Source organism: Ambystoma mexicanum, chromosome 4q, assembly GCF_040938575.1.
Source record: "Ambystoma mexicanum isolate Mex_15411 chromosome 4q, UKY_AmexF1_1, whole genome shotgun sequence".
NCBI classification, from domain to species: domain Eukaryota; kingdom Metazoa; phylum Chordata; class Amphibia; order Caudata; family Ambystomatidae; genus Ambystoma; species Ambystoma mexicanum.
This window is the reverse complement of record NC_090928.1, coordinates 728,337,051-728,363,761: the sequence shown is the minus strand read 5'-3', so window position 1 is coordinate 728,363,761 and position 26,711 is coordinate 728,337,051. Positions and strand designations below refer to the sequence as shown.

The following is a 26,711-nucleotide window of genomic DNA, read 5'->3' as shown; positions in this document are numbered from 1 at the left end:
TTATAGATCGTGTGCTGGGAGTTGGACCTGTGTGGACTGATGTCCTTCATCATTTCTGAACTGCTTGTCAGATGCCTTCCAGAGAGCGTGCTTAGGGGAAAGGCAAATTTGTCCCACAGGTACAAAGTAATTTGTACTGTGTACACAAATCCCTGTGAGCCAACCGTGAAAATCCATTAAGGAATGAAGCCCAACATCTCAAGTGATTGTTAATTTGCATGCTGTTCCCCTGCCAAATGTGAGTGAGGTCACTTATGTCAGTGTATTGCCAAATGTCACTGGCTTCCTTTCTAAACAACGGGTCTCATGGCATGTGTACCTGCGCTTTTTAAAGTGGCCTCTGCTCGTTGCTGTTTTATGCGTGATCTTTTTACTTGTTTCGAATAAAAATGTAGTAGGCGAAATAACTACACAGAACGCGCAAGCAAGGGTTTCCGGTGAAAAGTAGGCGGTTTATATGTAACACCACTATTGTTGCTAAAGAGGGAGATTGTAACGTTTTGCTTTGTAGAAAATGACGGGTGCCTAAAGGAAGCGCATGTCAATGTAAACTTGTTTTATATTCCTCCCTTTCGTTTACTAGATCCCGGTGATATTGTGGAGAAGGCGTCGCATTCTGGCATGATCAACCCCAGTCGACAGTGGCAGACTCTGAAGCAGAACGCAGGAATGTCGCACTTCGAGTACCAGATTAGAGTGGTTTGCGATGAATACTACTATGGTTTTGGCTGCAACAAGCTGTGTCGGCCGAGAGATGACTTTTTTGGACACTACAACTGTGATATAAACGGCAACAAAACCTGCTTGGAAGGCTGGATGGGCCCAGAATGCAAGAATGGTATGCACCGCTGTGGTCTTGATGCCTCTTGATTGTATCTGCAGCTTTTAGCAAGTGGGTCAGCTCACCACAACTTTTTCTGTGGGGCTGGGGGGGATGGTGGGGGGGGTCCGCCCCCCCCACTCAAAGACTTGTCAAGGTTGTTGAAACTTCCACCGCACCGCAACATGCGAAGCTCTTTGCTCCTGGAACTCCAAGATTAATCTTGTCCATCTGTTGCCATTTATTTCTATCGAATATCTCGTAGAGTGTCCCTCCGCCCTTGCCCCCCAGTAGAGTTAGAGCTAGTGTGAAGTGCCATCGGCTACAGCTTTGAATGGTACATTGTGGTGTGTGGGGGCTGGGGGCGTTGTATGGGAAGACTCTGCATCCCAACTTGTGCAGTGGCCATCAGCGGGCTCTCCAGGGTGATGGACGTGTAATGTGTTCAGCTTTGGCACGTGTATGAGGCTGGGTACGGATGAAACGCATTCTTCTGTGGCTGTGAGGGAGGCTGCGTGCTGATTCATTCCTCCCTGTGCTTTCTTTTCTTCCCAGCGATCTGCCGCCAGGGCTGCAGCTTGAAACATGGTACTTGCAAAGTTCCAGGAGACTGCAGGTAAGGACGCCACGGGCGATTTCTTCAATGTGTGCTTTTCGGGGGTGTCTGCGTCCATTCGAGTTTTAAGGGCAAGGGGCGGCCTTCAGTCGTAGCTATTGCCTGTTTCTCTTCTTGCACCAGTTCAGATGCCAACAGATTGGAGCTGCCCGCCACTTCACAGTAATGTGGGCCTAAGACGTTTCACGCGGATGCTGCTGCTTCTCCCTTTACCAATTGTCTAAATACAGCATTCCCTTTCTCCTGCTCCCTCGGCCCCTCCCTCCCTGCCCGGCCTATCAATGGGCTAAAGTCGAGCATTCTTTAGAGCAGGATTAGTTAAATCTCTCGGTTTCTTTGCTGTTGGGAGCCAGGCTCCGAGTGCTGAGAGGTTAATAGCTGGGAAGGAATCTTGTCAGTAGACTCTGACTGCAGAATGTGGCAGCAACGCTTTGATGTTGTGCCCACTCTGGCCAAGGGACAATGCGGCACAGAGCTTAGACATACCCCATCTTTAAATTATTGGAACTCAATAATTCCAAGTGAGGAGTTTTAGAGTGCTGTGTAATGTGTGTCCATTTGGTACACCTCATAGGTGTGCATCTTAGTGGACGCTGTAATGCCTGTTTGTGTCCTGGCTGCTTTGTGGTTTAAAGACGCTTGTAGCCATACTTTCTTAGTTCCATTGCTTTTTTTCGGCCTTCAATGTAAGGTTAATAAATGAACATTAAATCGGAGGTCTGGTCTGACGGAAAAGCTCCACCCCTGGCGGTTTTAACCGATTTGCCTATCCAGGGGCCAGATTACAGAAATCTTGCACTGGTGCAAGTGCACATTTGAACCGTATTAGAACTAACTCCACCCTCGTGCAAAATTGCATTGGAAGAATAGGCTTTTGCCTACATGCAAAATTGCACTTTTCGTACGAAGGTTTTCTAATATGGCCCAATGTTTTTGCACTAGGGCAAAGGAGTGCAAATACGGTGTTCTGTCCCCAGAAGGTAATGTGCACAGTTGAGACCAGTCATCTGTACATTTAATGGTGTCTGTAGTTCTTACCAGGGCTGGCGGATCAGAGCGAAGATTACTGCCCGAAAAGTGATCTAGTATTGCTGGTGTTTATCACTCCATTGTTCCCCCTTTCCTCCCTTATTAATCCTGAAGGTTTGGTCTTATTAGTCAATTTTAACACCACTGGTGTGAGCAAGATGTGGCCAGGTTTGTTAACTGATTTGAACAATAATGCTTTGTGTCACCAGTCCTTGCAAGAAACCTGCCTCTGGAGGGGGGATGAGTCGGGGCCGCAGCCTTTGTCCCTAGATGTCGCGGTCCTTTCTCTTTCCAGGGCTCACCTCCCACACTCTGCCCAGACGCGCGCTGTTGCTCTTATTGACTTAAGGTGCACAGTTCCCACGATTCATTTGCATACTTGAAACAATTCCTTTCTGATTAAAGCTAAACATTTGTCTGCCGCAGAGACCCCGTTGCCCCAACACGCTCTTTAATTCCAAACTATTCCATATCTTTCCAATTATGATTTTGACTTAAAAAGGAATGTCCCTGAGAGGAAATAGTCTAGCATACACAGTAAGTCATGTTTCCTCCAGTTGCAGCTTTGCATTCTATGCTTCAGCTGTGCCAACAATACCAAATGTGCTTTCTACAGGCTGGTTTTCTCATGAGAAAGTTAATGCACGTCTTGCGTCTGCATAACTTCATGGCTGGCTTGGCTTCAGTGACTATTTTTTTTTTTTTCTGCCCATCAGTGCACTCTTGTGGTATTGAGCAGAAACAGGTCCCGTTTATCTTGTGCGGCATGACTTTAAACCTTTCAATAAGATATCGCCTCCAAAACATGTTTTTCCTTTTGTCATTTTCAATGAGAGCACCATTTAAACGGGAAGGTTTTTTACCCCCCCCCCCCCCCCATACTCGTATATGGCAGGAAAGGACCCAAACTAGCAGGCATTCAGGGCTACAGTTCTAAAAAAAAATGTGGGGGTGCTCTGCATTACAGAATGGCAAATAACGTCACAGGAAGTAAACCTTTCTTAAAGGGCAATATGTACATTTCATTCAGTTTCTTTCTCAAATGAAGAAATACTGGGCAAATAAGCATTTGCCAGGACAACATATTTCCCTACAACCTTGCTGGCAGTATAAAAGGTGCACAAGAATCTACCGTGGAATGTCGACATTGGACTTTTTTGTAATTTAATTTATCTATTTTTTATTTTTTGGCTCTATAAGAGATTCGTGTGGTCTTGTGGCTAAGGGTCTCATCTCAGTTGTGTGACCAGGGTTCGAAGCCTGCTGTGGTACCATGCAGCCAATTCTTTTAGATTGCTTGGAAAAACACGAGGGCTGGTGGGGGACCACGTCCACCCTCAGAAAAAAGTGGATGGACGCAGTCTTCCCTCGACTTGTGACCTGTTGTCATTTTTATAAGATTCTAAGGCACAGACTTTTGTCTAAAACCTATATAGAAAATGCCCATACGAAAACATGGAAAACTAATACATTTTTGTTCACCAAATTAGTTACGTGATCTGAGGTGTTCAGCCCCTTCCAGAAAGGGGACACGCAGGAGGGGCTTTAAACTCTTATCGACTGTGAATGATTTAATCTTTTGAGTCATGTTTTTTCTTTATTATAAACCTGATGCCTATGGGAGCACCACCCGCCTTACTGTACCCTACTCGTGCAGAGTTGTGGTTTTAATCTGGAGACATACTCCTTATTGAGTTGGGGGTGGGTATTTAATCAAGCCTTCAAACACCAGGCCTTTGTCACTAGCTCCCCTTCTGCATTGTACACCATTTGTGTAGCTGCAGCCGTTGGAAGAGTTTTATAAATATGTGCATTGCTGGGAATGACCGCTGTATGAAAACTGGATATTGCTGTTTCAGTTTGTTGCACCTATCTCGTAGGGTTGGGGGGGGGGGGGGGACTTTACCATCCAGCCATAAAACCGATGGCCTTGCTCTGCACATCCCTTTCACCCACAACTAGCAATACAGTTTGGCATTTCTGTTTTAGGGTTAAAACATTTTGAGTACCTTTTTAGGTTCTTATGTTAATGAGCTTTTACTGTGCCCATCCCCATAATAGTTTTGCAGTGCAGAGGCTTTCCCAAATGGTGGCATATTGTGCCCCCACCTAGGGTAAACCAAACTGTGTTGTCCTCTCGCCCCAGGCACCCAAACAAAAGGAGGGCAGTAAAAGCTGGAGTTTAGCAATGAACAGGCAACCTCATGGATGATCACGTGAAGGGATGCTGGACAAGTGTTTTACGTACACATGTATATCGCCTAGTTTCCAAAGCAATTTGAGTCTAGGCGCCCTGCGCTGGAGTGGCACTCCAGCCACTATTAGACTCCTCGCTGTTCTGGCTCCTTATCAACCATGATCCTCTCAATTCCTTCTTCCCTGATCTAATCCTTCTCTTTAAGTCACTTCTAACGACATCCCCTTTGACCTGCTGGGGGACTTTAACCTCGCCAGCCCTCTGTAGCCACCTGCGGTTAACCTCAATCCATCCTATCTGACCACTCTCTCTACGACCAGCCTGATGGGTAAGCTGGTCGTAGGGAGACATGGGCCCTCTCTAGACATTCTCCCTCATTCGCTCTCTTCCTCTGACCTTTCCTTTTGTTACCTTTTTAAAATCTGTCCCTCCACCTTCACTCGTAATCTCCCCTCTTCAATGAATAAGAGGAAAGCTGGGCAGGACTTTCTTGCTCCTTAGGTTGACGTGAGGGCTTCTCTGCTCTTCCCCTTTTCATGCCTTTTCCCATTGATGGTTCTTTCTGACTTTCACTATGGGCTTATGATTCCATTTGACCAACACAAACCTGCGTGCACATGGACACCTTTCTGTCCTCTGCCTTGGATCACCTCTGAAATTAAGACCCTCAAAATAAGCATGCGCTGTTAACTATACCGCTTGCGCATATTATGTCTTGCTGCCCTAACTTCTGACCTGTACTCTGCCAAATCCCCCTACATAAACCTAATCTCCTCCCCAATCCCTCTGCAATCACCATGCAAACTTAATTTAACCTCCAATCTTTGCTCACCCTCTCAAGCCAATAGCCATCGCCTCCTCCCTTTCTGCTAATGGCTTTGCTCGCTACTTTTCCTCTAAAATGTGTGATCACAGTCCTCTGTCTGCCTCCCCACCCTCCTTCTAGCCATCACCTCTCCCCTCTCTTCCGGTCTCAACTACTTCTTCCCCTACCTCTCTTATTAAACTGGCACTCATACTTCACAGTGACAAACAATCTTGTACTCCCATCAACCCTTTTGCCCCTCAAATGGTAAAAGACTTTGTCTCACTCACTTGCCCTTATCTCTGAGCTCTTTAACCTCTCTTGGACTCTTCCCTACCTCTTACAAATCTGCAACTGTCTTAACCCTATAGAAGAAACTCTGCTGACCCAAACGTTCACATCAAACTAGCATCCAGTTTGTCTTCCCCACACCCCTGAAATGCCCCATTATTTAAGTCATTGAGCAGGTGGTCTTCGACTGGATCACAAAGTACTTTGAGAATTACGGCCTCATAGATCCACTTCAAACTGGCTCACATAGTAAACACTTCAGTAGAGGTGCACAAAGTCTTCAACTTTGTTACCTGCATTCTGTTCAGTCTACCTAGATCCTCCCCACTTTTTCTACCAACATGCCGGCTGGCTCCCCATGCACAAAGTGCTTGAAGTTCCTCCTCCTACAAAGCTATTGAATGGTCTTGCTCCTCAGTACTTGTCTGATTGTATTTCAGTTTACTCACCATCTCGTTCCCTCAGATTCCTCCGCGCTCCACCTCGCGTCCCATACCCTCTGCCACATCACACTTCTGCTTCTCCCTACTCGCTCGCTCCACTGGAACCCCCTGCCCATAACAAAGGCAGCCCAACTGGATCACTTCAAAGCTTGGTTTAAACGTCACTTATTAGCTGAAGGGCACCCTCATCCTCCTTACCTGTTTTGTCTCCAGTGTTTATCCCACTATTTTACACCCTCACAAACTGGCTCGCCCCTTGTTCTCATCTTTGTTCTATTGTACAAGCACCTTTCGTGGGAATGCCTCTGCCATCTGTAAATGTGTTATTGTATGTAGTTTCTGGTCTGAATTGGCACCTTGTTCTTCAAATAACCAACTACAATAACAAGACCCATTTTATGTGAGCTGTAATCGAGGCCATTTTTAAAAAGACTGCCAAAAGGTGTTGTGCATGTCTTCGTTTTGGTCGGGAACACTTGTTTGGGTCGAATGTAACCTTTCATGGTGCATCATTTTCAGTGCCTACAATGGGTGTATTTTGGCACATGAGAGCCGCCTTCCTTGCCTGGGCAGTTACTCATGTGTGCTGCTGGAAGTGATTTTCTTATTCTGCACTACGCTAAATGTGCCTTCTCTTTTTGTACGTATGGTCTTTACAATTTTTGCAAATTCAAAATGGTTTAAAGAGGCATAATTACCCTGGGGAGGAAGGCTGCAACCTGTGTTAGTGTTATCGGCCTGCACCAGAGTTATGGGCCTGAAGCAAAGCTTCTGGCATAGAACTAGGATTAGTGAGTGTTGGCTATTGGTTAAAAGTATTGCATATGAGGAACACAAAGCGTGTAGGTGTTTGGTTATTTACCCACCTGTTGACTGACCCTGGCCATGCTAATCCCTATGGCCATTGCCCACCAACTTCCTGACCCTCCACCCCGAAAACTCATCCTTCAGCACAAACTGATGGTAAGGCTTGATAAAGCTACACCAAAGTGCTTGCCAGTGTTCCCCCCCCCCACCCCCAAACAGTCTTCTTGCAGTTATTTAATTGGAGCTGTAAACACACAACGGGTGTTATACAAATGTCTTAACCACGTCTGCTTTGAACCACTCTAATGGTGTGTCCTTGACTGAAGTCCTGTGGAAAAAACAAGCATTGGCAAAGCCAACAGGGTTTTGACTTGTTTATACGTTTTGGGCATTGGCCAGGTACTGCTGTTATATGCCCAGGCACTCGCCCCACTTTGCAGCTCCCATCATCGATGCGCAGTTAATATCACTACAGTCTTTCCCACACCTACTCGAGCCAAAACTTATGGCACTGCCAAAGCTTGTTATAATGTCTAGAATAAAACCGTTCAAACCAAATGAAAACCGTGTGCCTAATCCTGGTGGCATGTGGATTTAAGGAGGACACTGGGCATTGGTTGGGAAACGTTGCTAGAGAATCCAGCTTTGCTACTGCGGTTAAAGACACTTGTTGGTTCATTGTTTGCCATGGCGCTACCACATTCCTACGCTATAATGGATTCTTAGCAGCACTTTGTCCCCTACCACTTTATGGCCAACTTTAGAGTTCAACTCGGACACCTGCCTGCCCTCTAAGACACGATAGTATGAGTAGGCCACTCTTTTTTTTCCCCGGGGGCCTCCTGCATACCCTTCCAGAGCAATTGTTTTATGAGTAGGGGGACTTGGACAAACTGTGGTACCCCTCCAGTTTACAAAAAAAGGCTGCTGCATTGTGGTTTAGTTATTTACCTATCATGTTTTGGTAAATCACTTTATTGTGTTTTCAGGTGTCAATACGGCTGGCAAGGGCAGTATTGTGATAAGTGCATCCCGCACCCGGGATGCGTCCATGGCACTTGCATCGAGCCATGGCAGTGTCTCTGCGAAACTAACTGGGGCGGGCAGCTGTGTGACAAAGGTAAACCCGTCTTGCTGATCACCGTGTGTCAAATTTGAGTTGGACGTGAGTCTGTGACAGTTGCTTCTTCAGTTGGCCGGTTGGTCCACTTTGCCAGAGCTGACATATACATTCGTGTGTGTGTATGTGCTTTAAAATGATTGTGAAACAAACGTGTTTGCCAGTTTAGTAACCCACATTTAATTTGACAGATCTCAATTACTGTGGAACACACCAGCCATGTCTGAATGGAGGTACCTGCAGCAACACGGGGCCTGACAAGTACCAGTGCTCCTGCCCGGAGGGCTACTCTGGACTCAACTGTGAAATTGGTAAGTGCTTTGAAGGTGAGAATAATTGATGTTTTGTTGCTGGAGAAGTATGTAGGTTTACAACGAAATGACGCATTCGTTGTAAGGCTAATTAAGCATGTAATGTACATCCAAGGCTACAGTCGGAATTCGTCTGTGCTGTGCGATAGGCTAGACAGTTGGTAAATGGAATATCCATTGTTCCTGCAGCATGCACCTTTTTATATGACTTCGGGGTGTCCCGGTGAGTATACATGTATATGCAAGGAGCTGAGGCCGTCCTGTGGGAACGAGCGCTGTACTGTACGAGCTGACCTGCGCCTGACTCCTGGCGTTTGGAGTCATGCTGTGGCGAACAGCTCCGCATGGCGTGAACCGAGATTTCCTGCCTAGGTTGCCTGAATCCACCGACTGATAATGGATGTGTAGTTTACCCCAGCCGGCTTGGAAGTTCCGATTTGCGCTGTGTATCTTGTCCTGCCAGAATCCACTTAATTGGTCTAATTGGTCTGGGTAATTAAGTGGTCAACAAACGCTAGATTTCACTTTGCAACAGCCTTGTGATGTTTAGTCTTATTGGCGGGCAGTAGTCATCGACACGTTCTTTTTCATTCCTTTAACACAGCCGAGCATGCTTGCCTGTCTGATCCGTGCTACAATGGAGGCATCTGCGTGGAAACCTCAACGGGGTTTGAATGCAAGTGTGCTGCTGGCTGGTCTGGCCCAACGTGCACTTTCAGTGAGTCCTTTCTTGATCTAGTCCCTTCTGCGCATGCGTGACTGTGAGCTCACCTCATGCTTTAGTAACTTCTGCGCATGCGTGACTGTGAGCTCAACCAAGCGTCCCTGCTCCCTTCCCACCCCCGCCGTAAAGAAAAGTGTACGTTCCTTGCTGGCACGTCTTCACATTTGGGTTTGTTTATTTGCAGATGTCGACGATTGTTCTCCAAACCCCTGCGGTTATGGTGGCACTTGCCAAGATCTAGTCGATGGGTTTAAGTGCATTTGCCCACACCAATGGACTGGCAAGACATGTCAGATAGGTAATGCATATGTGTTTCTACGTGCTTGCGCTACAGTGCTGGCGTCATCTGCCTGCTTTAGGTTTGCACCCACGCCGGTGCGGTTTACAGCCAGTAATTGAGCTCTGGGCAGAGATAAAGACGCATCACTCTTGGCTTAAGCCGCCGTTCTCCTCTGCTGGGCCCTGTGGGAAAGTTGCTCCCTCTGTTGAGCCGTGTCAACTCCTACAGGCCAAGGAGTTTACAGCTGGCCCTCGGTGTGGCTGATCTCATGAAGAGGGAGCAGTTTACATTCTTTGCTAATCCATCTGACCGCCCAAAATGCGGTGCCCGTCCCGACAGGCTGATTTCTTCGCAGGGGCACTCTGTGGCATGGGTCGCAAGACGCAGGGTTTATCAAATCCCGTGTTACTGCGCAAAGATACGTGGTTTTAAAACGCAACCGACACAATGTGCCTGTCGAGATTAAAACAAAAATGTGTATGTGTGGATGGTTTTACTTTGCTAGTCGGGGGGCCTGGTGCTGACACTTGTCCCGTGTTTCCCTCCTTTTAGATGCAAACGAGTGCGAAGGGAAGCCTTGTGTGAATGCCAACTCCTGCAGGAACCTGATTGGCAGCTACTATTGTGACTGCATTGCGGGCTGGACTGGCCAAGACTGTGATATAAGTAAGCATGTTCAGCACTCTCTCTTCTGTTCGCGCGCGGGATTTTGCCGGGAAGTTTCAGCAGCTGATGTTTTTTTTTTGGTTTAGGGGGGGGTGGGAGTAGTCATCATCGAATGAAAACATACAATTTTATCAGGTTCGTTAGTCCGTTGCTTGGCCGTGCTCTGATAAGGTAATTGAAACAATGATGTGAAGTTTCACGGAGTCTACTGGCGAGTTGCTTTTGGTTCCCACTCGTCCGAATAAGCTTATCGTACCGATATTGGAATTGTTTGTAATGATCAGGAATGCACTTTGCCTTCCTAGTCATGAGGTATGCTCACCAATATATTTTCTCTTGGCACAGATGTAAATGACTGCATTGGACAATGTCAAAATGGAGGCACTTGCCGGGTATGTTTCATGCAATGTATCTTGCTTTCTTAAACTCTATTCATACGTTTGTGAAGGCACCCGATCACTCACGATTCTTGTGTGGTACCATGTGGGACTAAGTACTAATTCACAGAATAATTTGGACCGGACATCGCTAGTAGGTCCTGGTTTCTGGAAAATAACTTGGCCTGAGTCTGCGCTTTGTTTAAACTTTGCCACAATTAAATGTTTCTCCATATCTCAGTAGGAGATGGAGGCTGGAGGGGGTGGGCATTTCACCCTATTTCTACAGAACAGTGCGCATGAGGGGATTTATTGTACTTAAACCACCAAAGCAATTTCCTCTTCCAGCCTTAAGTACACAATACCATGTTTTGGGGAGGGGATTTTTTTCCCGTCCTTATTTGGCTTCTTTTGGGTCGCACCGACTCTGTGCTGCAAGTTGTGTGCCGGTGTTGGAAGCACTGGGTAGATAATGGGTTGTGTGTTGCCCTTCTCCTCTGCAGGATCTTGTTAATGGTTATCACTGCGTCTGCCCGGCCGGCTATGCAGGGGATCACTGTGAGAAAGACGTCAATGAATGTGCGAGCAGCCCCTGTCTGAATGGGGGTCACTGCCAGGATGAAATCCATGGATTCCAGTGCCTGTGTCCCGCCGGTTTCTCTGGAAACCTCTGTCAGGTGAGCCCTACTGATAGCGGGAGGGGGGTGGCAGGGAGTCCTTCAGCGCATTCTCCATGTGTCCTCTGCCCCCCCACCCCCCACAATCCCCTTTAATGATGTCTATACTGAATGCCTCAGAACTAGTGAAGCAGAACATAGTCCTGCTCCTTATAAATCGCTGCCAAGAAGGTTGCCGGTGGAATATTTGTTTTGGGTTCGAAGTTAGAAGCTGCAGCCTGTCTTTTGTTGTGCTGGGGTTGCAGCAAGTGTGCTGTGCAATTAATAGGGGCTGATAGATAAAAAGGGCAGCTTTCCAGGGTCTGGTGCTGTTAGTGAAAAGCCCTACAATGCATTCTTTGTTTCACTCCTGTTTTTTTCTTCTCCTCTCCCTTTTGAACATTTACAGTTGGACATAGATTACTGTGAGCCCAACCCTTGCCAGAACGGGGCCCAGTGCTTTAATCTCGCCACCGATTACTTTTGTAGCTGCCAGGAAGATTATGAGGGGAAGAATTGTTCACACTTGAAAGATCACTGCCGCACTACTCCTTGTGAAGGTATGTGCACTGTCTAGGTTGTGCGTCCGGACCTTGGACCCTGGAAGTGTTTGTGCTATCTAGTCTTCATGATCGCACTGTAAAGATCGTATGCAGTGCAGACGAGTCCTTTTACTCATTAAAGCTTCGTTTTTGGTATATACGAATTCGCACAGCACGAGAACACATTGGATAGATTGCATGCGATGCCCAGTGAAGATCAACTGGTTTCTGCGTGCTTCCGGTTTAACGTCTCCCGCAGTCCCTTCTCTCTACCGAGTACTCCCACCCTAGCTCTGGGGCTATTGCCAGCCTCTGTTGGTCTCGGCTATTTTTGATTTTTAATGATCTTTTTATTTTTTTGGCTTAGTGTAATAATGAGTGCATTCAATGAACTTGTTTACTTGCTCCCAAGCCATCCCACCACTGGTTCTAGAGTCCTCTCCCACTACATTATTTTTGCATGTTTGCCAGTTTATTCCTTTTTGGTCATTTGAATATTTCTACCCTAATCAATAAAAACCACTCTGAATTAAGTATTCCAAATAATGATGCAGAACCATGGTTATGTGAACGCCACACAAATCTATTGGGAGCGTATACGTTCTTTACCTCAATAGCCCTCGTTGAAATAAGCCTGATGGTCTATCACAAAACGTAATTGCTCAAATTAATCCTCTCTCCTGCTGCGACATGTTTATGGAAAAGCCACGAGCCAAGCTCTTGTAATATAAGTTGAACTGTCATTAACAACCAATTGTATTTTGTGTCAAGTGGCTTTTGGCATCACAGACCCCTGCACAATTATTTTACCTATTGCCCTTCACTCTGGGGCAATCTGGTTTCTCTGTAGACCTTGAACTGTTGTCTAAAAAAAAACACTTCTGTGTTTGTTTTCCTGTAGCAAATTACCAGGCCTTCTAACTACCTGTGCGAGCTGACAACTCTTTGTGCCTTGGCATATCTTAGTTCGGTTTAAGAGACGATAGTTTAATACCAAACAGTTTTATTTGACTAAGTTAGGAAAGTGTTTTGCTCATAATTGTAGATCTGAAAGCCTATATGAATAGCCAACACATTTTATTTTGCCAACAGTTTTGTTTGGAAAAATCTTTGTTGACTACTTCTTTCACAGTGATTGACAGCTGTACTGTTGCAATGGCTTCTAACAACACACCAGAGGGCGTCCGTTACATTTCTTCAAACGTCTGTGGCCCCAACGGAAAGTGCAAGAGCCAGTCTGGAGGAAAATTCACCTGTGAATGCAACAAAGGATTTACGGGCACCTACTGTCATGAAAGTAAGACTCAACATTAACTGTTGTCCGTGTTCTCGGTTTGCTCCCTTTTTGTATTGGTTATCCCTTGCTTGTGAGAGTTTTATGGGTCAACAATTCCAGGGTTAAGGAACGGGCAAGACTGCGGCAGGAGGATGAGGTGGTGGTGGTGGTGGTGGTGGTGATGATGATGATGATGATGATGATGAGGAGGAGTGGAGTCTCATTTAAATAATGCAGGCAAAAGGTCCGACAGCAGGACTGTCTCAAGGTGTCGCACAGGACGAGGCATCTTGTCGCTGGTGGCTGCCATACTATTGCCCAGTGGTCTTTGACCATCACCCGCCAATGGCAAGCATAGATATTTCTTTTCGTCCTATTAACTGTACTGATGACTCTGGTTTAAAATCGCAGAAAGACAACGGTGGCTTCTGTTTTTTTTTTTTTTTTAATTTATTTTTTTGCTTGCTCCTCGACACTCGTACACCAGAATAAATTGAATTAAAAAAACGAATATCTGCCATTTCTTGCAGACATCAATGACTGTGAAAGCAACCCATGTGTTAATGGCGGCACTTGCATCGATGGTGTGAACTCCTACAAGTGCATTTGCGGTGACGGATGGGAAGGCGTGTTCTGCGAGATGAGTGAGTAACCTCCTGCTTGGCTTTCTGCTGCATGGCCGTGGGTTGGGGTTTGGTAAGCTCTCTGTCCTACACGCAGGTTTGTGGAAGTAGTTAACAAATTGCATCCAACCAGGAGTTCTCCAGGAACATGGATTGTTAGGCCTTCTGTGAGCATTAAGGTGTCTGGGATGCAGAGCGCAGGCGTTGTGGGGGGGGGGGGGGGCGTAAAAAAAAAAACAACAAACTATAACCAGTTTAAATCCTGTCTGAGGAAAACTGTATTGAATGGGTAGCATATTATTAGAATAGGTAAACCAAGACTACGCATTCAGGATTTTTTAAAAACAATTATTCCAATGACTTCCCCACAAACATTCCGTTTTACATTGCAGATATAAATGACTGCAGTAAAAACCCTTGCCACAATGGAGGGACTTGTCGAGACTTGGTCAATGATTTCTTCTGCGAATGCAAGAATGGGTGGAAAGGAAAAACCTGTCACTCGCGTAAGTATTTCTTAAATTGTAATCGCAAATCCTGTCCAATGTCTGTCCTCTGCATACAGTCACGTGTTTTCAAAGTGTGCCTCACCCTGCAATCTTCCATGGTTTCCCTCAGGTGACAGTCAGTGCGATGAGGCCACGTGCAATAACGGAGGCACTTGTTACGATGAAGGGGATACCTTCAAGTGCATGTGTTCGGGAGGGTGGGAAGGAGCCACCTGCAATATCGGTAAGCTTCGGTGTCTCTTGGCTAGAGTTAAAATGCATTGCAGTAGTGTTCTGTTTTTCATCTGTGTGTCAACACTATACCTTCAACTATTTTACAGCGAGAAACAGCAGCTGTTTGCCGAATCCCTGCCATAATGGTGGTACCTGTGTTGTTAGCGGTGATGGATTTACTTGTGTTTGTAAAGAAGGATGGGAAGGACCAATGTGCACACAGAGTACGTATCTTCGTTCTATTTAACATTAACTGGAGTCATGCAATAGTCCCCATCGGGCAACGATTTTCAGTCAACCCTCAGAATTAAAATTGAAAGTGGAAGGCAGAATAGTTCGATGTTGCTTGCAGCTTCACCTGACGGAGGGACTTTTTGTGGTAATTCCTGACCTTGGCATGAGAAAGTTGCAAGTGAGGTGTACAGGAGATGTTGCCTTGAGCTTGCGGATTCTTTTTAGGTAAGCAGCCTGTCTGCTTCCGCTCAGTTTCTGTAGCATCTCTGCACGGCCCTCACCATGTGTGCAGAAGCTTCCCTCTCTCCATATGGAATGCTGTGCAGTGGGATTAGGCTATTTCAAATTATTGTGCAAGCTGTGCCTATGACTGATCCCAGAACATGGAGAGGCAGTGGTACTGGGCATACTGGGTGCCCCGTGTCACATAAGATGTAGATCAGCAGTGCCATGAAAGGGGCGATATCTTAACAATCTAGGGGTTCAGTAGAATTCCGAAGGGAAGAGTTGTATTTGCCAGATGTAAATCAGTGTTCCTACTGGCACTAGCTCCTTGCTTATGCATTTCATGGTTTCGACCAGGCAGGTGGCCTTGTATACTTCACATGTAGTTTCGCAATTATCTATCAATTGAGGCAAAATGAGACCTTAAATTGAGGCCATCTTTGATAGATTTGAATGTTTTACTGATGAATGGAACAAATCTTCATCCTGAATTTGAGAGCACCATTAAAAAGCCTCGCTCCTGCGCTTTAGAGGCCACTTTTTTTGTTTGTTTTTTTGTGGTGGCTCATGCGTGACCCACAGAGTGGATAAACAAAACGAAATGGAATTTGTGGTTACTATTCAAAACGGCCATGTTTTAAGATGACCAAGCAGACCAATGGCCTTACAATAAATTCTCACCCATGCTTACCTGCTCCGAGGAAGCACACTGCTTGTGCTGTGCATGAGGGAAGCATTCCATTGCATTGCATTGTACCTCTTGCTCTCCCCTTCCCTGTGACCTCATCTGTCCGCATTTGCGTCTTCCCCATACCACACACCCTGCCTTCTCATCCTTCTAGAAAGTGAGAACCGAGTGTGGCAGTAGTCATCTGGTTATCTGCTCGAGGCACATGTGAAGTGGGGGGCAGGGCAGTTAATCTGGACCTCTATCGGAGGCAATGGAACTGTTGCCTGTGAGATCTAATGTTTGAAAGGCTATTCGCTGCACTGCAAACGGGTGAATTACTCTGCCCCATAAGTCAAGATTTGTGAAAGCGGTCAGGTCGGATTGCCCAAAACGTGTTAAGGAATGAATAGTTATTTCTTTTTTCCACAAGCTAGAGAATGTTTCATTTTCACTTCACCAAAAATCTAATCATTGCATGTTGAAGTTTAAAGTAATCTTTTAATCCGAGTTGGAAAATCTCTAGTTTTGTTTTTTAGTATACACAAGCCCCAGATGAATTGTCCTAGCTATTCCCTCGACCTTCCATGTTCTCAATATGCAACTACTTTTAGGCCAAAATGGTAATAACACGAGTTGGACAGATCTAGGACAGTAATGAAACACAGGGAGATTAGCAAGGGCAGGCTGGGAGAGCCATATGGTCCGTTTTGGTTCTGAAAATCTGCTATATCTTTTTGTTGTACAATATTTAAATGCAGAACGGTTTCTAACTTTGTTTGTTTATTTTTAGATACTAACGACTGTAGTCCCCATCCTTGGTAAGTACTGTTTGTGTTCATTGCATCTCTATAGGAAATGCTGTCCATTTTAAAATTTCCTGCATGATGTCTCTGTCCTAGTGTTTTAATACATATTAATGGTCACTATCTCTATATATTGCCAATTTAGTTACAACAGTGGAACCTGCGTGGATGGCGACAACTGGTACAGATGTGAATGTGCTTCAGGGTTTGCTGGGCCAGACTGTAGGATAAGTAAGTATAGTAGCATTGATTTACCAGTATATTCCAGCAATCTACCATATACTTGTTTTATCTTGTCAAAGTGATACCGTGAACATTGTCTGGCCTGATTTTGTAAGGCACACGTGTATGGTTCACATTTGTATTCCATGTTTCACTCTGATATAATCCTAGTGCTCTTCTGAACATTGCTTTTGGTTAATCAATTTTACTATTCAGTAATTTCAATACATATTTAGTCACATTGTGTAGCTTACTTTCCTCTCTTCAGTGTTCCTGCCCGCCTCACCTGATTGTGTGCTCTGCCCGAGGCATGGCTAAGCAGTACGCTTGCCGACGCTCGGCACAAACCCACCCCCCTTTTTTTTTTTTTCGATCCGGTTGAGTGTTTTAACTTGGGTGCTCCCCGCAGCATTTTCCCTCACAAATGTGATTAGCAGGGCCGTGCCACATTGCGGCCCTTGTGTGGCTTACTTTCCCCTCTTCCCACCCGCCTCCGACACCTGATTGGCACTCTGCCTCCTTATGAAATTTCGGTAGGGCATCCCCACTGCAGTGAAGGGCCCCGAAGCAAAGGGCAGCTCAAGACTGTGTTGACCCATGTTCGCCTGTGGAGCCTGCAGCCGTCAACTAGCAAGTGTGGTTCGAGCAGGGGGTGCAGCCATTAATTTACCCCACAAAACTGAAAAACCCAAACCTATCTTCTTTGTCTTATTAACATACAGTCTGATAAATTCAACCCACAGTTGGTATAGTAATCCTATTTTGCATCTAGCCTGATTGCTTTGGCAAACCATAAGTCTTAAGTGTCACTGCACTTACTGTTGTGCCCCCATTTTAGGCCATGCCCACTCTATCCAGATGTCACAAATCTAGGTGTTATTGCATAGACTGTTGTGCCCCCTCATTAGGCCTTTCTCCTTCCATCCAGGTATCCCAAATATAGGTGACACTGCAATGACTGTTGTGACCCCTTTTTGAGCCCCTGTAGCTTCATCCAGGTGTCACAAATCAAAGCGTTAATGCGTTGACTGTTGTGCCCCTCTTTTGGCCTTCTCCCTCTGTGTAGGTGTCCCAGGACTAAGGTTGCCACGATAACTGTTGTGTAGCCCTCTATCCGGGTGTCCTAAATTGGGGTGGTGTTTGCATTGGCTGTCGTGCCCCTGTTTCCAGGACGCCTTTCTCCCTATCCAGGCATCCTGGGTCTGGGGTTGCGGCATCTGTTTTGCCCCTCTATCCAGTTGTCCCTGGACAAAGTGTTGTTGCATTGGCTGTTGTGCCTACTCTTTGGGCCCTCTACCTCTATCCAGGTGCCCCAGGTCTAAGGTTTCTGCATGGACTACTGTGCCTCTGTCTGGATGTCCCAAGTCTGGGTGTGACTGCATTGACTGTTGGGCCTCCACACAATCCCTGGTAGCTAAGGTACAGGTGCCCTTTTAACAATCATTGTGTCTCCAACCCAGACACCTTCACCCACCATGGGCTTGGAGCCTGAAAGAAACTACCAAAGTACAAGGGTTTACTACCCTTGGTTCAACAAACACCCCTAAGATAAATAACTAAAAAGGCATAGGAGCCAGAAAGGAAATGACAGTAAACCAACCTCACCAACGAGCCCTTCAACAATCCACTATCTCACCAACTACAAGCAACAACGAACCATAAAGACCTGCAAACACACCAATCCAGAGAGTACGCCCACTCGGAGGAATACAACCCACAACTCAAAACACCACGTCTCACAACAAAAAAGTCAGAATGGACAACAGAAATAATGAGAAAACCCAAACCGTTCGGGAAGGTGCAGACCATCATGATCCCACAACTCTGAAAAACGGGACAAAAAAACACCCTCTGACAGCGTAAGGAGACATGCAAAGACTGACTGCATCGCCTGCTACCTCTCCAAACATGACTGCATGGTAAGCAAAGACTGACCAGCAACAACCAACCGACAGGCAATAAGCATTACTAATGCAGAGCCAAACAGGACAGCAAATGTTTCATGACAAGTAATAAACCATCCCAACCCGGTCTACACCATGGACAATACCACAACCAGAATCGGGGACAAACTGGAATCAATCACTTGTACATAACCTACGTCAAAGACTGGAACCATGGATGTGTACCAACACAATCCACCACCTGAAATGAACCGAAACCAACCAACCAACCAACCTAGCCATAAATCATATCAGTCTACTTGACGAAGAGACTGATCACCAAAGAAACACACCTGCCCAACATGTTCAACCAGGAAAAAAGCACCAACGGACAAAACACCGAACCAACAATACAAACAACCCAAAAGGAAAATCAAACTATACTGCAACTTTCTTGATGATCGATCCATGGCAAAACACTCAATAGAAATCCATGACCTTCTAAGCGAAGAAACCTGGTTATCCGACAAATACAAAGCCATCAAACTATGTGATACCAGACAATTTTAAACTAATACACGCCAACAGAGAAAACTGTGTATGATTGCGATTCCGCCTCCTTCAAAAAACACATCCGTGCATCTCAACTCATCACAACCAATGTAGAAGACTGATAATCCCTCCTCGATGGAATTCAACGACCAAACCAACATAGTATTCCTCCTGATCTACAGACCACCTTCTTAGAACCGTAACTTTGCAACTAAACTACCGGACGTGGCCACCATTTATCAACCTACCATGACAAACTGGTCATACTGGGATACATCAACATCTGGTTGGAAAAAGAAAACCAATCAACTGCAAACTCGCTCTGTGCACTCCTGGAAACTTTGCATTTCAACAAATAGATCCACCCACAATGCTGGACACGCCCTGGATGCAATCTTCTGCAGGGAAAAGACTATGCGCATCCTCGCCACCTACACCAGTGGTATGGAGCAACCACTACTCCATACCATTCTACAGCACATCCCAAACCAGTCTACCGGCCGGAAAGGAAATATTCCATACCCGCAAGAAAAGAACTAGAAGAACCTAGACCTAGAGGCATAACAAGCCTTCTAGACTCAACCCTCCCAAGTGAAACAGAATCCACCGAAACAACCGTAGACACAGCAGAGGACGCTCACCAGTTGGATCACTAAGGCCCTGGACCTACTCGCACCAGCATAAACATTCACAGCAACACCCAAAAAACTGGCAGCAAAATGGTTCACAGAAGAACTAATAACGAAAAAAACGCAAAATGAAAAAGTAATGGCGAGAACAATACACCCAACAAGACAAAATAAAATACCAAAGACAACTCAAACTATACAAAGCAACAGAATGTGGTCCAGTAAAGTCTTTTTCATAAATTTGGTGATTTATTTCTTGGTTTAATTAGCACCAAAGAAAACATGATAATAGAAATGAATGACAGTTTTTGACATGGTGAATCGCTACACAGCCGACGCGCGTTTCGACCTAAGTCTTTTCCAAGGCCAATTGAGTTAGGGGTTGGGCTCTGTGGTGTTGTAGTCTGGTCCTCCCAGGTAAGGGCGCCAGGGATCAGGAGATCCCTCGCGCAGATCAACTCGCCGAACCCGGCCTACGAAAACTGCTAGCCAGCCGCCCTGGCGCCCTTACCTGGGAGGACCAGACTACAACATCACGGAGCCCAACGCCTAACTCAATTGGCCTTGAAAAAGATTTGGGGCGGCTGTGTAGCTGTTTCTATTGTGATGTTTTCTTTGGTGCTAATTAAACCAAGAAATAAATAACCAAATGTATGACAAAGACTTGACTGGACCACATGATAATTAATTTCACGCAACAGCGATCATTGGACTAATATATCCAACCAGCGCCCAACTGATCCATGCGTTTGTCATCCCCACAATTCTTCTAAAGTAACTGGGAACCTCGGAGTTGGTTCCCTGACAAACCAGGATCCAGGCTGCTAGCAGACCCAGAAAACAAGTAAAGAGGAGGTGCGTAGGTGAGAGGGAGTCCCGACAACTTTAACTCCAAACAAATGCTAATATACAAAGCAACAATCCTCAAAGCAAAAAAGTACTATTCCGCCACAAGAATAGAATCGGCATTCAATCCACAGAAGACGCTCTTCAAAATCATCAGATTAAAAAAAACCTTCCTGCAAGAATTCCATCTACATGACGCACGCACTTTGTGACAACATCACCAACCACCTGAGATCAAAAATAGATGCAATCAGGAGACCATCAACCTAGCCTAGGCAAATGCAACCACGCTGGCTGGTCCACAGATACCAAGCGAAACGCAGATTACAGAAAAACTCAACTGCCTAAAACCAATTGCAGAAGAAACCTTCACCACACTGAGCAAGGACCACAACCTTGCAGGATCCCTAAGGGACCCCTGACTTCTTCAAAGGAATCCTCAACCACAGAACCCCAGCAACACTTCCAGAACCTAATGAATCTATACCTCTACTACTGGTCTTTCAAATCAGCATACATTAAACAACTGATAAGGAATTTGAAAGCGCAGAAGACCCAAGCAACTACAGACCGATATCCAACCTTCCATACCCAGCAAAGATCCTGGAGAACCACGTGTACAAAATCCTTCTTAAAAACGTCGAAATAAACCTAATACACGACCGGTCACAAGTTGGCTTCAGACCAATAAGTGGAACAGAATCTGCTGTGAGCCTGAAAATAAACGCAGGCGACGATGCCCAATCGGTCCTCATACTACTGGACAAATCAGCGGCATTTGACTAAATCACGGCATTTGACAAAATCGGCAATGCAACACGAATAAAAAGAGTGATGGAATGTGACCTGCAGGAATCCGCACTAAAGTGGCTTAACTCATTCCTAACAAACCGAAAGAACATATCCACCACCCTTCAACTGAAACACCAAAAATGTATCCTGCGGAGTCCCACGGGGATCCAGCGTCTCCTCTTCTCTTCAACATCTACATGTGCCCACTGATGAAAATCATTCAAACCCACAGACCTACCGCCTACAACTACGCAGACGATGCACAACCGATTGTGAAAAAAAAAACAGAACCGAGGAACAAAAGAAAAGCCTCAACAACTGCCTCACAGACATCTACAACTGGATGACAACGAACCACCTTAAACTGAACCAGGCAAAAAACTTAAATGCTCTCACCCGCAGGATTCGACAGACGAAACCCACAACTGGACTGGGTGAATGGCATGGGAACGCAACCAGAGACCAACGTCTTAGTAAATAACCTAGGAATACTCCTGGACAGCGGACTATCCCTGGAACTGCGGACTATCCCTGGAACCGCAAGTCAACGCGATCGACAAAAAATGCTTCTCCTACGACTAGAGGATTACTCCCCTACCTTTCCTTCCGCCAGAGAACCCTCACAATCATATCCCTGATACTTGCAAGAATTGACTATGCAACCGGCCTCTACCTAGGAATGCCAGAAAAACTCGCCAAGAAACTCCAAATGATGCAAAATACTGCAGCCAGGATCCCATTAAGACTAAACAGAAGAGACCACATCACTCCAGCACTGAAAAGCCTACACTGTTTAGTGTAAAAAAAAATAAAAAAAATAATACTGCATCAAATTCAAAGCACTCTGCGTCGCCAACAAAGCCTTGCACAGACAAGGCGCTGTATTGCCCCAAGATTAGATTAGCCAGTATCGCAGAGGGAGGGTAACTACCTACAAATGGAATGCAAAACACTACAAAAAAATGTAGCAGAACAGCATTCTCAAGTCTATTTGCTAACCTCTGGAACACTGTGCCCAAAGAAATTAGAACCACATAAGACCACATCACTTTCAGGAAACAGCTCAAAACCTGGCTATTCAACAGACCGTGACAACCTTGAAGGACACCAGCAATAATAACACCACAGACCAACAACTAGAGTGGTGACGAGATGGGCCAAAGAACCACACACAGGCACCGGGCTAGATACCACCAAGCCGTAACCAAAGAGCGGCGCCAGAGGCTCCAATAAACTGAACAACTTACTAACCCATTCTCCCCGTCATGCTCCTCCCATAACGGACGCCATACCATGCCTTGGGCCAGCCACACTACACATACACAAACCAATTCTATGTTCACACATAACATCTCTAGATGCTGAAGCACGCCTAGAGTGAACCACCCACATTGTCCATAAAACCATAAACCATGCAATCACACACCGGATAATCTTACAGCTACAGCCACCCGTGACGCTGGATCCCTTATGGACACTAACCAGTGCGCACAGCTAAACACACCACAACCCCACTCCACACACTAACACAAAGCACTACCACACACCTGAGGCACTGAATTGTACCCATACGGTTACAGCACACTAGGCCTACCATATGTAAAACACAGAGGCCAGTTAATTCTGGTTCTGAGCCTATCCTCTCACCCTATTCTCACTAACCTCCCGCCCCCTCACTAAATCACCATAACGTACAAAACTGACTTTCCATGAAATCTCACTTCTTGCTGGCTTTTTCCCCTTCTTGGTTTGCCTATTTCCAAAGGATATGTTACTGGTGCCCTTACAGTTTGCTTTGACAGTTTTACTTTTCGATACAAAACGCTACAAGTTTAAATGGTCATTTTTAAGCTACCAATGCTCTATCTAGATTAGATAAGGGGGGGGGGGGGCTGTTTTCTGCTGCTGGGGAGATTCATTTATCCTTGATGTTAAATTAGAGCTAAATGAAAAGGATAGTATTTTTGTTCAAGCGACTGGATTTCATTAAAGTTGACCATCAATAGTCTGTGGTGTATATAGGAGTTGGCTGTAGAATGGTGCAAGTTCCCAGTAATTTGTTATTGCCATAAACCTGCAGGTGAGCACATTGTATCTAATTGTTGAAAGCTTCATTCTTAGCCATTACACTATTTTCTGCAAAGATCCCAGCATAATTTAAATTGGCCCTTCCAACACAAGAGCAACAAGCCTATCCCCTCACTCGTTTTGTGTAAATGCCAAATTCTTTTTTTGTGGACCTACCAGATTATGGCTCCATTATAGAACTAGAACTCATCGTCTGAACAAGTGTGTTAATTGAATACGGTATGTCCTGGGGGATGTAAAGGATTGATGATCTTGTTTCTCTTTGCAGATATCAACGAGTGTCAGTCATCACCTTGCGCTTTTGCTGCTACGTGTATGGATGAAATAAATGGATATCGTTGCATCTGCCCACCTGGACGCAGTGGCCCTAGATGCCAAGAAGGTAGCATTGGGGCACAGTTGGCATCTGGGGTTACATTTTTTGGGTTATGGTTTCAGAGTGATTCTTGATGGGAATCTAGAAAATACATGGTTTGTCTCTTTTCCAGTTACAGGAAGGCCCTGCATTACAAATGGACAAGTCATGCCAGACGGAGCTAAATGGGATGATGAATGTAACACTTGCCAGTGTGTAAATGGAAGAGTTACATGTTCAAAGGTGTGTGTAAATATCTTTACTTTCTTAACACAGCAGCTTACTTGAATTCATGCTTGGCATTGTCAATTATTGTGAACTCCCTCAATTTGCCTTTACAACTCTTAAACATCAAAATGCATGTGTATAGATTACTCCTAGGTTTCATCTCTGGTAGCACTAATCGGTTGACAGGTGTGGCCTGCTCTCTTGGGGTGCTTGCCTGCACCCCTGCGTCACTTTTGAGATGATGCCATTACTGCCTTCTGCAGTGATGACTATGCTGGCATGCTTTAATCTGTGTGATAAAAGGGGGATGGGGGGGTGCCCGAGAATGTGCATTCCTCAAACCTGAACGTCTTTATGATGTGATCGGAAATGATAATGATGCAGCCTTAAGTAGGTGACTGTATTGATATTCCCTTCAATGGCAGTAATGGTAACTAGAGTTGTTAGTGTTGGATGGGTTCTGGAGACTTGAACAGCGAGTGTTCTTCCACATTTCAGTAACACAATTGTACCATAGAAGTCTTCACTTTGTACAAACCAAATAGCATTAACACACCTGTGGGACTTGAAGCCAATGTTCAGTTTTACATGTTCTTAGACGACTGGTTCCGATCAAGAGACTGCTAAACTCCCAGAGGCCACTGGCTTTTAGTTTCTATCTAATCTAAATTGATGGCTCTCGTATCCCCAGCATTTGAGTTTCTGAATGAACCTCCAGCCGCCCACATCAGCCCCCCCCCCCGACTTGAATGTACAGAGTTTCCAGAAGAGGTCTTGAATCAAGTGAAAAATCATACAGAAGAAACTGATTGAAAAAAATGAAACAAACTGAAAACTGGAGCTCGTCAGAATGGAAAACTGCAGATTGAAACAAAATAATGAACACAAAATAATGGAAATTCGCAAAACTTTGCAAGAAGCTGAATATTAGACAGCAATAGCAATATGGATAATCCTTCGATAATGTTTTATGCTTTTGAAGGGAGGGATGGGATGAAGACGGCTCAAGGGCTTTTCAAAGCGTGCTCAATAGACTCAACACCATCAAAGAGCTACTAGTCAAGAAAATTCAGCAACGGGAGGAGAAACTTGGAAATATTACTGATCAGCTGCAGGATCAATTTACTGGAATTGCATAACTCTTGCAGAGCGACCCTGCTGTGGATCCTAAACCGGAGTAGGGAATCTTTCCATATTTATATATGAAAGGCTTGGTACTGTGTCAGATACTGCTAGTTATAATGCAACACAAAGTAAACCAGCTATTTGTGCGGGTCTTAACATCTAACCAATGCAAATAAATGGCTAACTCTAAAAGAATAATAATTTCCAGCAGTAGTACTTCAGTGAGTCCTGATGTCTCCCTGCTACTGCTTAGATTTGGTATGGCATGCAGACCTACATATGGTATAGGTTGTGCCACATTGGATCCTTGCAAACAAACTTCCAAGCAGAAGGATACAATTCTAATCTTGCCAGCAGCTGCCCAGTTATTGATGAGGTTGGCGAAATGTAGGCAAAGGACACTCCTGCATAGCCAGTTCCATACCACGGAAAGTGCGAGCAGTTGCACAAGTGCTAGGCATCCCATTCCACGGATCCGCGAACTCCAAGGCCTTGGTTTCCCAGTCAATGTGTTTCAATACCTTAATTGGGCTAACACAAAGGCCTCCATCGGCAAGGGGAGAGAACTTTCTGAGCATTTTACAATTGTGACGTGCTAGTAATGAGGTGGTGTGATCTTCTCCCGCTTGTAAATTTACCCGACAAACGTTAGCTTGCACAGACCACTTTTTTCTTTCTAGCTGCTCTTGGGAGTCGTTAACAAAACTCGAACGCTAATTTGGTTGTGGCGTTTTGTTTAGTGTAATTTTTTTTTTTTTTTAAATTGTGGCTTAACTTTGCAACAAACTATCCCACAATCATTTGCTTTATTACATGAATATTTTGGAGCTAACTGCTAATGAGTCCAGCCCTTTGTAGCTTTTTTATCTGTCCTTGAAGTGGAGTCGTTTTCGAATAGATAACGCTACAAGGGTGTACTCCATTGGGAAACTAGGGAGGAGTGAGAAGCTCAATAGTTGGGGTGTGCAGGGTTTTGTGCCACAAGATCACTCATGGTACAGTGTCTGCTAAGAGTGTGAAACACAAAGATCGAACAAGAGCTCACTACAGAGATGTGCGGACTCAGTTGTCAGAATATGGGGTTTTCATCAAATAAACCTCTGTGCGTCCAGGTTTGGCTCTGAGGGATGCTTTTTAGAGAACCCTGTTTTAGTCAATATAGTTTTGTCCTAGACACTTCAGTACACCTTCCCCAATCCAATTGGCTGTGCTGTGGGAGGGAGGGGGGGGGGGTTCAGTGATTTGCACCTCAGGGAAGAGTCCATCGATGATGCAGTGCAGACTGTTGCAGGCTGAGATGACCAGGATTGAGAACCAACCCAATCTTTGCCCCCTGCTCTTCAGAAAAATGTAGAGTGCCTAGGAAGTGAGGTTGGGGAGTGGGGGAGGCAAGATGTTTAGTCACAACTGTATGAAAAGCTAAAGAACCACATTTTGCTGCTTGCTGCACACAAGGTCCGAGCAGCCGGTGCTGGCAATCAGTTGGGCTCCTCTGGTCTTCTTTCCCCAGGCATGTGATGCGGTCGGCATTAGATCTAGCTCAATTTGCATTGGCCAACAGATGTCTTAACTGACAGTGTTAACACCATTCTTGTGCCGACTCATTTCAGAGAACTGTTTCCCAATTGATGGTAGGAAGAGTAGGTTCAAGAGTACTTGGAAATGCTTCTAGAATATAGCTAGCCGCAACGCTTAGGATGGAGAATATTCTTTTCTGGTCCAACGGTTTGACTTTGAGTAAACAAATCATTACA

The 26,711-nt window shown here is 45.3% G+C and overlaps 1 protein-coding gene across 1 annotated transcript in view; it reads left to right on the top strand.

Annotated features, from left to right (window-relative positions):
• The window catches only part of JAG1 (jagged canonical Notch ligand 1), a 52,544-nt gene that overhangs the window by 20,164 nt on the left and 5,669 nt on the right, over window positions 1–26,711 (top strand). The window contains exons 4-22 of the mRNA XM_069608328.1: window positions 584–838; window positions 1,376–1,436; window positions 7,998–8,128; window positions 8,320–8,439; window positions 9,044–9,157; window positions 9,348–9,461; window positions 9,996–10,109; window positions 10,455–10,501; window positions 10,990–11,163; window positions 11,552–11,702; window positions 12,817–12,981; window positions 13,491–13,604; window positions 13,976–14,089; window positions 14,202–14,315; window positions 14,413–14,529; window positions 16,225–16,252; window positions 16,383–16,468; window positions 23,518–23,631; window positions 23,738–23,847. Coding sequence (XP_069464429.1) covers window positions 584–838; window positions 1,376–1,436; window positions 7,998–8,128; window positions 8,320–8,439; window positions 9,044–9,157; window positions 9,348–9,461; window positions 9,996–10,109; window positions 10,455–10,501; window positions 10,990–11,163; window positions 11,552–11,702; window positions 12,817–12,981; window positions 13,491–13,604; window positions 13,976–14,089; window positions 14,202–14,315; window positions 14,413–14,529; window positions 16,225–16,252; window positions 16,383–16,468; window positions 23,518–23,631; window positions 23,738–23,847 — 2,243 coding nt within the window. The remainder of the gene's footprint in view (window positions 1–583; window positions 839–1,375; window positions 1,437–7,997; window positions 8,129–8,319; window positions 8,440–9,043; window positions 9,158–9,347; window positions 9,462–9,995; window positions 10,110–10,454; window positions 10,502–10,989; window positions 11,164–11,551; window positions 11,703–12,816; window positions 12,982–13,490; window positions 13,605–13,975; window positions 14,090–14,201; window positions 14,316–14,412; window positions 14,530–16,224; window positions 16,253–16,382; window positions 16,469–23,517; window positions 23,632–23,737; window positions 23,848–26,711) is intronic.